A 14,640-nucleotide genomic window follows, 5' to 3' on the forward strand; every position below is an offset into this window, starting at 1 on the left:
GCCAATAATTTAGAAAATCCAGTTATGAAACCCTATTGTCACCATACAGACAGAAATATATTTCTCTTTACGTACATAATGATATTATCATAAATCCTTTATTTTGCTAGAAAACATGTTACAATGGGTGTAAATAGTTTAAAGGTATCAATGTTATCGGCCATTTCTGGCATGCAATATAATTATTAAATATTAATTCATTTTTCGGATCATTACAAAATTGTACTTATTATTATATTTGATTTATCATTAATAAAGTCTATATTTTAAGCACTTAGATCGATTTAAATAATAATTATTATTTTTAGATGTCATTATTTAAATACTAGAATTAATATTTTTTTTTAAGTCAATTTAATTTAATCTAATGTGTCAACATTTCATTTATGGAATAAAAACATTTATCTATAAACCATGTAAAAAGATCCTTTTTTAAAGAGTTTATTAAATTGTGAATTGTGTAGTATATATTATTTACTAACCTATATTGTATTTTGAGGGTGTTTTAAGTTTGAATGCACTGCTTTTAATGAATTTGTTTTGTTTGAAAGGAGATGTTATTAGAGAGATTGATCGTAGTTATAATGTGCATTGATCAAATATCCTAACAATTTTTAATTTTGGTCTTATCATAGACATTTGATGTTCATGAAGTGCTGGGAAATACTTTTATGCTTTTTCCTAGTACATATTTTAATTCCTTTTTATAAACATTTCTTAATCTAGATTTTTAATGAAAATATTGGTAATAAAACATGTTATTTACTTGACTATGACTAAATAATTCTTCTTAAATATGGATCAAACTTATACTTAGCAGGAAATAAATCAGGATGTGAGAGAGGGGTCGTTATTCAAAAAAAGTTTGTGCACCATCCTTAAAGGCCAGCAACACTCCTGTTATTCTTCTGGACCTGTATGCTTGTTTGCCCTCCTTTTCCATTAAAAAAAAATTTTTATCATTTTATAGAATACTAGCTGACCCAGCAAATGTTGTATTGCCTTATCATATTAAAATCTTGATACAAAAGTAACTGTTGATTGTAGATGGATGAAAATTTGAAGTTGTATGTATTTTTTAATGCTGACTCATAATCAAACAAATTAAAAAAAAATGTCAAAATGTTCGTGTGGACCAACATAAACATTTAGGGGGATGAAAAATAGATGTTGTCCGATTCACAGACCTACCCAATATGCACTCAAAATTTCGTGAGAATCAGTCAAGCCATTTCGGAGGAGTTCAATGTTTAACACCATGACATGAGAACTTTATATATTAGATAGATAGACAAAAATAATTTAAGTATTCTGTCAAAATCAATAACAATAATAAGTTGAAAATTATAATCTATATATATATATATATATCATCAGACAACTTATAACTATAACTTTCACTTATTACTGTAAATTTCAATTGTCACTGTGACATCATGAATTGCAACTACAATTTATCAAATAACTAGGGGTATGTTCCAATATGCACTGTGGCCACTGCACAGTGTGGCATCAATTTTGTATACTGTGAAGCCGTTCCTTTATAGTTAGTTATACTGGTTACTATTTAAAACGGAATGCAAATCAAATCCATGCATCAAATTTTGATGCAGCATTCACATGAGTGTATTAAAGTATTCTAGTCCAATAAAAAAACTTTTCTTGGAGTACTGTCAAATTATAAATATTTGAATTAATATTTTAGGTACTCGAGTGGTTTTGACTGATCACATGATCAAAGTACTGCGAGTACCTTACCTCGGAAACGCCAGTGCTCACAGTAGAGTATGGTGGCGAATTATGAAGTCATATATTTCCCCAGGGTACTGTGGCAGTATACTGGCAGTCTACAATGGAACGAATTTTAATACAGTGATAGCACTGTGCATTGCATCGGAATCGGAATTTACCCTAGGTATATGTCGCAATTTAACAAAGTAAAAATGTGCTATTTTTCACTGTTTAAGATAATTAATAAACATTTATTTACAATAAAAGTTTACTAATTAAATATACACTATATCGGCACATATATCAATGTAAAAATAAAAGAAACCTTGACGTTCATCAGTGTATTTCCTTGACCTACATGAATTAAGTGATTTTGATTTGAAATATTATTTGACTAAAATATTGGATAATTGTGGCAGTGTAATGAGCTATATTGTAATTAGCAATATCTCTAAAAACAATTGCACGTCAAGTGACATTCAAATGCCACAAAAGTTAAAGTTTGGGTGTAGTAATGAATCAATTTGCTTAAAGCAAGACATTTTCTAATGTGGTTTGTATAGTTTGTTGTGTATTCATTGTGCTAACTTGGAAATTCGGAGATTCCAGATTCTTCTCCTAAGACAGATTGGTAGTGCACACTGGTTAGAAATGGAATTTTCATATTCATGACTATTTGGAAATACCTACTGTACAAGATGATATAATGAGATAGTGGAAGCCAAAGATTTAGAAAGAGCGACTCATCACACCCGTCCATCCACACAAATAAAAATGTTCTTGCAAGAAACCTATTAAATACTCGAAACAATATGTTAAATTTAATAAATTAAAATTATTAAATCTTAATAATAAGTTATAATCAATTCACAGATAATATTAAAAGAAATGAAATTCATATTAATGGTTACTATTAAGAGTACCAATAATTACTAACAACATACATTCTTATCTATCTAATGGTATTTTATTGTTTGTTTTAGTTCTAACAACAAATCTATCATAATGTCATTAGTATGATATTGTTACTGATGCATAATTCATTCTCTCTTTATGAATACCAGTGGGAGGCTCTTTGCACAGAACACCAGCTGGATTATGGGTACCACAATGTCACCTTTTTCTGTGGTGAAGGGGTAATTTTTAAACATTATTGTGTTTTGGTCTGGAGGGGCTGTAGCTAGTGAAATTACTGAGCAAATGAGACTTAACATCTCATGGTGACGAGCACAATTGTAGTGACATTGCATTCTGAGTCTTTCAAGAATCCTGAGTGGCACTGCATTGTAATGGGCAGGGCATATCAAATGCTATCAGCTGAATGTCCCGTTCCATGTCTTGCACCTTATTGTCATGAAAAATGTAAGTTGCTTATGATGTGTTCATATTAAAGAGTTAAGACTTATCAGGAGGACAGAGGTCAGAGAACAGACTATTATTATGTCTAATTTTGTTTTATATTGCCACATTGAACTTTCCGAGATAATCCTGTACTATTTATCTGTATATTATATTAATACTTTAGTAACTATAGTATAGTTAATAAATATGTATATGATAACCTCCACACTTAGTACTTAATGCAGTACAAAAATTAAAATTGATAATTACTTTGGAGTATTTTGAGGTTCTATATTTATAATGTGTTCTAATAATGAAAGGAGAAGAAACCAGAAGTTTGATCAAAAATAACCCATTTATTAAGACCCCACTATCGGATCATCTGTCTGTTTGTCAGTACTCAGAGTGTCATATTTATTTTTATTTATTTATTTATTATATACAGACACTTTATCACATTATATTTGGTCCCTACACTAGGCGTAGCCTGTCCTATAGGCAACCAATTTACATCCTAAGGTTAACAATATGAACCGAAAGGTCGAAAAGTGCACTCTGTATACATATACACACATGTGTGTGTGTGTGTGTGTGTCGCTGGGTGTGTGTGTATGTGAGGGTGGGTGTGAGTGAGTGTGAGTATCTGATTATTCATGTTACAAAGTATTAACATTATATGAATGCTAAGCTATCACTTTAAGAATAGCTTCCATGTCTGCATAAGTGAGTGTGTGTAACCATCTCTGTATTTTAAATTTGACCTGATGGACCGAGCAATTTTTAATAGAACATTTTAAATTTACCTTTTGTATATATATGTATGTAAGAATGGGCTAAATCTACTTGCAAATGTTGTATTTAGTATTGGTGTTGGAATCTTGTATGAACGGCTATCTAGTAGGTTTTTATAATTAGGCAAATTCAAGACCTCCTTATGCATGCTTGTCATAACACGCAAGATAAATATACCTCGGACAGAAAGAAGTTCTAAGTCTTTATATGTGTTGGGTATCTAATAGGTTTTTTAAAAATCACTTTAAGGACAGCTCACTGTGCTCTTTCTAAGAGTATCATGTGTGAAGTAGCCGCTCCTCCCCATACGGTGATACACTAAGATAATACAGATTGACCGATTGCAAAATCAATGGTTTTTAGAAGATTTAAAGATGCCGAAGCGCGTAAGTTCTTAAAAATATAGATCAGCTTGCGGACTCTTTTCGCTGTTGTATTAAGATGTTGCTTAAAGTTTAAGTTTTCGTCCATGACGACTCCTAAGTATTTTATATGAGTAGTTCTACTTATACTATTGCAAGAGCAAGGGCCAGATAGAGCAACAGGACATGTGTGGACTTTAATATCAAAAATGTGGGAAGGGGATGAAGTTTTTCGTTTTATGGAAACAGATGTAGTGTGCTTTAGTGAGATTTAAGGTGAGAAGATTATTTTGTAGCTCCTTCATTATATATATACTAGGATGCCGCAATCGGTCATCGTACCGCTTCGCTGCGTCGTATATTTGAGCGAAGCGAGGTAAACTAAGTCTGTGTATAAAAACAAAACAAAATTAATCCAAACAAAAACAATAAAAAGAATCTTTTGGTATTTCGCGGCATATTTAAACATTAGGAATTAGCGCCTTATTTGGTTACATGAGAAACTTCAATAACTAAGAACCTGACAGTCGGATCACTCTCGAATGATAGCAGTGTTACAATTAAAACTTATTGTGATATGATCAATCGGCTCAATTTTTAAATAAATATAAATAGCGCGTGCTAATTTAGAACAATTTTTAAACAAGATTTATAATAATACATATTATTATAAATCTTGTGTAATAGTATGGTACTTCCAATTGTCTCATGGTCTGAGTCATAATTGACTGCATTTTCTTTGCTGTAATATGTTCAATGTAAAACTCTAATATTTATATAGGCTTCAGATAACCATGTGGTTACCACACAATCAAGACTCTACACGGGGAGTATGGAAAACAATGATCCCTAATCTCTGCTGATCTGTCCAAGAGACAGACTGATATCTTGCCCCCTCAGAATTTTTCCCTGTTTAAATATTTATGCAACTCCGGTATCATATATATATATATATGCGGCGGCTATCACTTAACAACAGGTGACCCGTACGCTCGTTTGTCCTCCTATTCCATAAAAAAAAAACTCCCAAGTAATGTGTGCTAGTGCTAATTGCTAGAGATGTAAAATAATATGACCACGAAATAAATAAAAATGTTTTTTTAAGTGCGAATAAAAGTTAAAAATTGCGCGCAAATGATTTGAATACCGCGCATGCGCTATGTGAGCTGTAGCCATCGCGCACGTCTGTGCTCTTTTATAAATGCGAAGTTTAAGGATGATCAAGCACAAAATTAATCTATTTAGATAGTTTTCACTGTAGTATGATTTGGTTTGAGGTGGTAATTGTAAATTCACACATTTTCACATATGAATAATAAATGGCAAGCAAATAAAATGAATGGTTTAAAGAATTTATTCATAATATTATTACATAACACCAATAAAAAATGTTTGAATGGTCAGGCATTGTCTGGTTATTTATTTTTAATATCATTTATATTTGCAGCCAATAAAAGTTTTTGTTTATATATACATCTTTCTAAATTAGATCCAAATTATAGCTTACAAAATCGAATCTACTCAGGAAAAAAAGGATGTCTACAAATTTTCGATTTAAAGGTACAAAATAAATTCTTACTTTATGAACCAAACGAAAATAAGTATGTCAATAATCAGTTAATTCCGTAATTATAATTTAATTTCTTATTATTATTCCGTCTTTTGTTGACAATGATAACTTTTATTTTAGATTTAATGGTAAATGACACGAATGTTTCTAGATTTATGACATGTGAATTTAGCTAAAAACTCTGTTGTTTCATTTGGGGGAGTGTATATGATACAATGTTATCACCGCCGCCCACACTGTTCTGCAAAACCAGAGGAATCATAAGAGTGTTGCCAACTTTGAGAATAATGATGTTTCTTGAATTGCTAAATTTACTTATAAGTATCAATAGATTGTTGGTACCATAAATACCATTTTGCTTTAAATAAAATAAAATCGTCTTTTCTTCTACAAACATATGTACACCATATGGATATTAATATAAATGCACAAAATTTACTTAATTAACAACTGTCGTGTTATCTAAATACATAATATGGATTAACTTTCCAAACTGAAATAGTTTGGAAAGTTTAAATACAAACTGAAAGAACGAGTACTTATACTATTGAAATGTGTAAATATAGGACATTTGAACCAATGGTCTACTGAATGTTACCATGGAAAAAGTTGTGGATATACTCATTCTGTTTTGACAAGTCCAAATAAGTTTATATTAAGACAATTATTTTGTGGATATCCATAATTATACAAATGTTGTGATGATTTTTGAGTTAAAATTCCGCTGAGTTTTATCTTTAATCAATTCGACACGTTTTTCGCCTCTACATGAGGCATCCTCAGGAGGTTTGGACTCGTCAAATTCTGGCATTTTTGACTCAGTAAAAATCACAACATTTTGGTTATATTAAGACGCTTGTTTTATAGTCTACCTTCATTATGATTAGATGTTGTTACTCTGAAGATACTTATTTTAATTCTTCCATCTTTATAATTAGCTGAAGCTAAATATAATGAATTATATGAGGAAGTAGTCTTCCTTGTTGGCTTTTTGCCAGCACTGCTGCGTCAGATAGGCAGTGTCGCAATCGTCACTGCCGTGTTTCGTGCCGCACTGTCGCAAAGAATTCTCGTTGTGTTTCCGAAAGTCCTCTGGTAGCAAAGCAACAACTGCATCTACGTCTACCTGACCTTCGCTCATCATTCCTGCAGTCTCCATTACACATTTGATGTAGCATTTCAGTTTGCCATCTGGCATTAGATCTGCTCCTGCGTTGATTTTCTCCACTAACCCAACGTCGACCACAGTTTCTTCTGCGCAGCTCTCCCGCAACATCTTCGCTAGTTCTGCCATTTCTTCATCCATGGCTAGGGCAGCAGGAATATCACAATATGCTACAAGTAAACTATACATTAAAATCCAATCCGTTCTGGCCATCTTAATTAATAATAAATCAATCGCAAGACGTTTCTTTACTCCAAATAACAAGGTATTCGCGAATCGTCTTAATATATTGTGTATTTTTTCAATGTCATCTCATTATACATGTCATACAGCTCCGCCCAACTAATAGCCCGATATTTATAATAAATTATCTGATTATATGTTTCGTATTTTGTATGTAAGACAGCAGGGAGGTGTACTTTTTTTTCTAAAGCTGTAATTTGAGGCTTATGTTACGTATCATTTAGAAAAATTACATGTTTCGTACGTGAGTTTGACAGTCTGTGGATTATTAAATTGCCGGCATATAGTTCTATAACCATTGTATTTTTTCGTCGTATTTATTAGTGTATTACGCAGTGAAGTCTCAAGGCTCGTGTACTTCAAAGCGCAAAAAAATGAAACAAACTGGCATATTTTCAGTAGTATATATCGCAGCTATTTGTTTCAATCAGTCAGTCTGTCATTCGTTAAAGCCGGCTCTTAATGAATTAGCTGACACAACTAGCCCTTTGAAGGCTTTAGCCAATTCCTTAAAGACTTATAAATTGATGAGAGTTGAACAAGACATACCAAAATTTCGCGTCGATGCGTCACTCGTACGGCTGGCTCAGTTGGTAAGAGTGCTCGGACGGAATCCGAGTGGCGCGGATTCAGGCAGGGTGTGAGATGCGATGGTGGAATTTGGCGCAGTAACCCATATAACATTTACATAAAACACTTGTTAAAGGATTAAGACGCGTGTAATTTTAACACTTTGCGGATCTAAACCACACCAACAACAACTTCTCTCTAAGTCTAAGCTGTATGTGAACACATAACAGACCGTCCTGACCACTACATCCGCTTCAACCAACCAAAAGTTTTGGCAAAAAGTGAATAGTCCTGCCAGGAAGCCATGGAAATGGAAAAAAAAACACCCAAATTTCAATAGAGAAGAAAGGCTAAAATTATCTAACACCTAGGATCCAATAATGTCTTAATTAAAACCCACAACTACACGTACCAAAAAATAAGAGGACACTGTCAGTAAATTTTGTGAAAAACCATCTGTCTAGAGCAAATACCACCTCCGAGGCAATAAATGGCGCAAAACTTTATAATGACAACTATGACAAATACCTACTATCTTGACTCATTTCAACCGCAGCGCAGTCCCAAAGAGGATGTAAATACTACGTAATATGAGGCGGGACTGCCTGTAAAAATTGAAATTTAGTTTAGTATGAAACGTGCAGTTATTTGACATTAGTTTGAAAAAGTAGTAATTACAGTATGGCGACGAAGTATAATCCGGCCATGTTTGAAAGCGAACAGTTACTTAAAACGTAGCGGATTTCGGCTAGCTCCGTTTCTTACAAGATTTTAGCCGTCATCTGTCAATCTATCAATGACTGCACGTTTCATACAATCGAGTGAAGCTTTTTTCTAAGAGAGTTTTGCTAGGCTGCGCAGTCCTCCTGAAAACGTGCTCTGGAAAGGTCACGAAAGGTCGGGTTAACTATAGTAATCATAAATTTTTTAATAAAAATTAATTTAAATGTGTAACACTTGCGTTAATCAAAGAAAATACTAGTCATATTATATAAATAAATAGATATTGACACACTTTTACACAAATTATCTTGCCTCAAACTAGGCATTGCCTGTACTATGGGTGCAAGACAACAATAATATATTTGATACAATATACTTACTTAAACATACATAAATACATATAAACATCCATGACTCGGAAACAAACATTCATATTCATCATATAAATTTGCACCTGCCGGAATTCGAACCCGGGACCTCTAACTCAGTAGGCAGGGTCACTAACTACTGGCCTATAGGGATCGGTAATATTATTTTGATGCCTAACAAAGTACGTTTTAAAGTATCATCGAACGTTAATATGATATCGTATATTTCAGACGCGAATGCAGTCCCTGCGGTCCGCTCACAACGGCAGTATAGTGGAGACCTTCCGGTATATGGTGCAGCGCGAAGGCTTACTAAGGTATGAGATGCTTGAAGGAAGCCGGAGGGGTTGAAGGGGAATGGAATTTCAGTATTACACTAATAATAAACCACCACAGGTTCGCTTTAGGTAGAACTTCAATTTATTATAACCTGGGTCTTGCGCGTAGGCCCTGCCGGGCCTCGGGGTTCGGTGCGATAGCCCCTTTCAGTGGTATAAACGCCGCCTGGCGGGGCACTGGGTGGGACCGGTTGGTCCATGGTGTCATGTCCGGTAGAGGTGGTCGTTAAATGAATAAACTGTTCTTATTAAGTTTTATATTCGTTACCGAATTAACTGTTTTTCGTCAACGAAAAAACCTGTTGAACATAATAAGCTAATAAATTCAATCAACGTCTTCGCCCGTAACTCGCAATAAATGAAGAAATTGAATGCCTCACGAAAACAGCTTAATTCAAAACAGTTGACGAATTTTCGAACGAAAACGTTGACTTGATATTATATTGACGAAATAAAAACCTAAATTATTAATAAATGCATTAAGTATTAACCGATTTTTCAAAATCCGTTGACGATTTAACAGTTTTTTCAACCTGTTGACAAAATAGAAGAGTTATATTAAATTAATTTAAAAACCTTCAACGACACATCTCTAATGTCCGGTATCCTGCTGCAGTGAGACCGAGCCCGCGTGGTGTCGCGAGCGATCTGCGGACTATGACAGTAGGGTGGTAGGTTCAATTTATTTGATATTTAATTAAGTACTAACACATTTGCATTAAATACCAATAGCGTGTCTTAAAACTATTTGTACATTCCAGTACTAGCGCCATCTAGTCATGGCTATGGGAAGTAATAGGTAGAATTGAATTGCGGTTACATAAATGAATGGTTAAATTCAATTAAACACAGAATTAATAAACTCGATGTAAAGTGTATAAGGGGTTGGTAATTTAAAAGCACTTAATATAATTTAAATATCTGTATTTTACAGTTTCCACTAATAATCACAATTTGGGCAGAGTTATCTCTTAGAATTCACAATAAGTAATGTCTACTCGAACTTAGCGCTCTGGCTTATATACGGCACGACTGTCTACCGAGATGATGCTGCCAACTCTTAGTTGGCACTGATGTAGTGCCAACTAAGTTACACGAACTAAGATAACTAAAGAACTGAATATTATATGCTTTTATAGTTATTTCTAATAATAGTGGTAATTATATAAAATAACATTACTAGTCAGTAAGGAGTTAAATAATATGTCGTTGGTAGCGCTTGTTAGCACATCAACTAATCAATATAATATTGCTCACAAAAGTTACTCCAACTTTAACTGTGATATTACAAAAAAGTTAAACATGTGTTGAACCCTTGTTTTATTAAAGTTCTATTACAAATATGTGTTTTTCTGTTGTTTAGCGATCAACAATCTTTAGACATCGCTTATATTTAAACACGAGTCGAAGCTTGTCTAAGGTGTGTCTGACAGATAGATGACAGCTGACAAAAATTGCATTCCATTCCTTAAATTGTTCCTCTACACTTCACTTTGTGTTGTGCTTAACGACGTTTTAGTTAAACACAATTTAAACACTGTTTTGTAATAGAAAAAGATAAACTAAGTAATTTTTAGGTAACTGACGTTGTTATAGTTGGGTCACTGTTTAACAAAATACGTGTCTAAGCCATGTTTAAATTATGTTTTGGTTATAACACCGTACATGTTTACCAATTGATATTTTCCTTATGATCGATTTATTCGGACGTGTAACGTTTCTCGCGTTTATTTGCAATGACATTCGAAAAACTTCAAAATTTTCATTGTACTGACAGTGTTGTCAGCGATATAGTCAACATTTTGCATATATTTTTGTTCAAACTTTGCTATAGATATATACGTAATCATTTTTGACTTTTAAACTCAGTCGAAACTCTGAAGAATGCCACTATATTTTTATCATTGCATATGGTCACGATATCATACTTAAAAAATGGATATCTATCTATGTTTAAAACTATTTATAGCATATAATAAAACGTTAAATGTTAATAACATGTATTGTGACGTAATATTCAAAATGGCGACTTTTAATTTATTGACGCACATTTTATAGCAATATGGATCGTGTTTGTTCCACCTCTGTCCATTTCTCACCATTTACATGTTATTAATATTTAATGTGAATAAATCAACATAATATACTTAAATACGCGTTATGCTGTTGTTTTAGGTTAAGTTGTATAAATTTCGGAGTTTCCCAGCGAGATCGAATCAGAAATGAGGAGATCCGTAAACCAAAGTAATCAACATAGCTCAAATGATTGCGAAACTGAAGTGGCAGTGGGCAGGGCACATAGTTCGACGGACAGATGGCCGGTGGGGCAGAAAAGTCCTCGAATGGCGACCATGTACCGGAAGACGTAGTGTTGGTAGGACCCCCAGAAGATGGACCGACGATCTCGACGTCTAGATCGCCGGAATACGTTCGATGAGGGCAGCGCAGGTCCGATCGTCGTAGAAATATTACCGTAAGTGATTTTGATTGACAAGTCGTAAACAGTCACCCACGCTTGACATTAGTACGATAATCTTAACAATTTGTTATGTTTTTAAAGTGATAACCTTCACTTCTGGGATTAATACTCGAACCCACGACCTTCTCACGTTGCGTGCGAGTGCTCACCTGAGCTAACCATTTGAGTGACGTATCGTCCTAAAATCAGATCTTTAACAACATAACAAATTGCTTAGATTTACAAGAGCGACATCTCATGTCAATTTCCTAATATAAAAATATTGGGGTTGAGCAGGTTATCAACTGTAAAGTAGATCCTGTAGATGAAGCCACAACCTGAGAGTTGAACAAAGCATACAAGATTTTATGACGATACGTCACTCGACTCAGTTGGAAGAGCACTCGCACGGAACGCGATGGTCGTGGATTCGAGTCCCGCATCGTTCATAAAAGTTTGTTTTAAAATTTTATTTGCGTAGTACGATAATATTTCGAATATCAAACCGATAGCTTACGCACACATTATCTAGTATAAATCGCCTTTGTTTGTCATCTGAGTGCACTTGTACACGCATTATTATACTTACCTTTACGATATAATAAACTTAACTAGGTAGTAGACACTTCATTAGAATCTCAAAATTATTATGTTATGAAATAATTAATGTATTATCATAGCACTCCCATGCGGAAAGAATAGTGCAGTACCGCCACCCAAATTCTGTCGATATCGATACTTGAAGAAATAATAAAAAAACTACGTTATAAAAAAAACCGACTTCAAAAACTGAAAAAAATCAAATAACTAAAAATTTAATTTAATACACCTCTTATGCATGACCTTTATCTTTAATATTAATTAAATACTATTATTTATATGTGCTACCTATTTATAGGTTTAAGTCGGTGTTGTTTGTGTCGGGTTACTCGAACGGTTAGCTCAGTTGGCAGAGCACTGGCAGGGATCGCCAGAGGTCGTGGGTTCGACTCGTTTCGTCGTTCGTTCATAAAATTTTGTTTTCATATTTTATATGGAATATCGCTGTCATCTCTGGTCTGGCGGTCACCCCAGTATCAGCGCGAACCATGTGTAATGCAGAGCTGCTCAAATTGTCGGGGACCCGGTGCTCTGTGAATAGCTAGATCACTTGGCGTTGCTTAGAGACGTCTCTTCATCGTGTTTCTTCCACTTCATTTATCACGGGGAGTGTTCCGAAGAGCTGTTTGATCTGATTCCTGCGAACCTTCACGCGACATGCCAAAAATTAGGATATCATCCCCACAATCTGGATGTGTGGTGTTCGTCTACAGTGCGGTTTTCCACGAACTCTTCCACTTACAACTAAGCTGTTGAATGAGGTTCCTTGTGCGGTGGTACTAACCGACATGGGCACATTAAAAAATGCGCGGACACCTTTCTAAAAAGCAGGTAGCGCTCCTGTGATTCCTCTGGGGTTGCAAGAGAATGTAGGGAGCGGTGATCACTTGAACACATCAGGTGACCCCGACGCTGATTTGTTCTCCAATTCCATAAAAAACAAAGATTATTAAAATTATTATTTGCTTTTAGTTAAGAAAGCAAAGTGTATTCTAATTATTATTTACTAGTACGCAACTTGTTTTCTAGGCTTATTTTAAAATAGAAATAGGCTTCGCGTGATTTTAATATTCTCGAAGAAGTATCATCGTTTTTAATATAGAGCTCACCAAGCTGCGTTTGGAGCTGTTAATTAAGTTTTTTTTAAAAACAAATTCAAGTGATTTGTTTTTAATAAAAATTCTTGAAATTGTTATATATACCTACTAGCTGACCCGACAGACGTTGTTCTGTTCATAATAAAAAAAAAAACTCTTGCGGGTGGAATTTCGTAAAATCCGTTCTTAGCTGACCTCTACTTGGTGAAAAGAATATTCCTACCAAATTTCAAGTCTTTAGCTCTAATGAGAGAGACTTCCAGAGATATCGTGATGAGTGTCTATATACGTGGAAATCTCTTATATATGTTAATTTTAATATAATAATATAATTATATAATATAAATAATAATTGTTTAATAGATGACCACATTTTATGATTTATTGAATTTGGAAATAAAATTGTCTCTTTTATTTCTATCGACCCCGATATTGACATCGTAACATCCCTATTACATAAGTTTATCATTTTAGAAAACGTTAATAGTTCATTGTGGCGATAAACTCGAGTGTCGGCCGCTGATTGTTATGTGACGTGTTTGTGTGTGTTATCAGGTGTGTGCATGTTGGTTTGTGCTGTGAATCCCGGCACCTCACGTACGTGATAACGATAAGAGACTGATAGACAGCATCGTAGTCGGATCATTTATCAGTCGGGTGACGCAATTTTGGGAGTGGTCACAATCGGTCAGAAAGGACATGACGACTCAAAAGTAGAAGGCAAGAATGACAATTTTCTTCCTCCTGTTTCCGCAATTAGACCACAAAGTTGGGTCCATATTGCGTGCAGTGTTGGCCTGTTATTCCAACCAGCCCAGCTCCTTTCAGAAGTTCAGAACACTCCTGGGGTGTTCGCTGACTTCCTTGTATTTACTAAGGTTTTTGCCCGTTGGTTGGCCACCCCGGCACATTCCAGGATTATATGAGTGTCCGTTTCATCCTCGGCTAGACAGCCCCTGCACTTAGGACTGTCCGTTACGCCGATTGTAAATAGGTGCTTGTTTAGTGATGTGTGACCCGTTAGGATGCCGACAATAATGTGGATATTTATTTAGGCTAATAAGTAGACGTTTCAGTTTGGGCCTTAGTGCAGGTATCACTTCTTTCGACTTTCTACAGCCTGAGACATTTGTCCATCGGGTGTTGTGTAGGTTGGTGGTGAGAGAGCGTATCTATGATCGCATTTGGCTGAGGGGCAGCGGCAGGAGTGGCAATGGGCTATCCACTTGGGGTTTGACCCGCAAGGTCATCCGCTGCATCATAACCAACGAACCGCTGTGTC

At 34.7% G+C, this 14,640-nt stretch overlaps 1 protein-coding gene across 2 annotated transcripts in view; it reads left to right on the plus strand.

The window, feature by feature from the left end:
• Positions 1-14,640, plus strand: part of LOC126977339 (mitoferrin) — a 63,092-nt gene that overhangs the window by 1,782 nt on the left and 46,670 nt on the right. For both annotated transcript variants that reach the window (XM_050826106.1, XM_050826107.1), the window contains exon 2: positions 9,097-9,182. In XM_050826106.1, coding sequence (XP_050682063.1) covers positions 9,097-9,182 — 86 coding nt within the window. The remainder of the gene's footprint in view (positions 1-9,096; positions 9,183-14,640) is intronic.

This window comes from Leptidea sinapis, chromosome 44, assembly GCF_905404315.1.
Source record: "Leptidea sinapis chromosome 44, ilLepSina1.1, whole genome shotgun sequence".
Lineage (NCBI taxonomy): Eukaryota > Metazoa > Arthropoda > Insecta > Lepidoptera > Pieridae > Leptidea > Leptidea sinapis.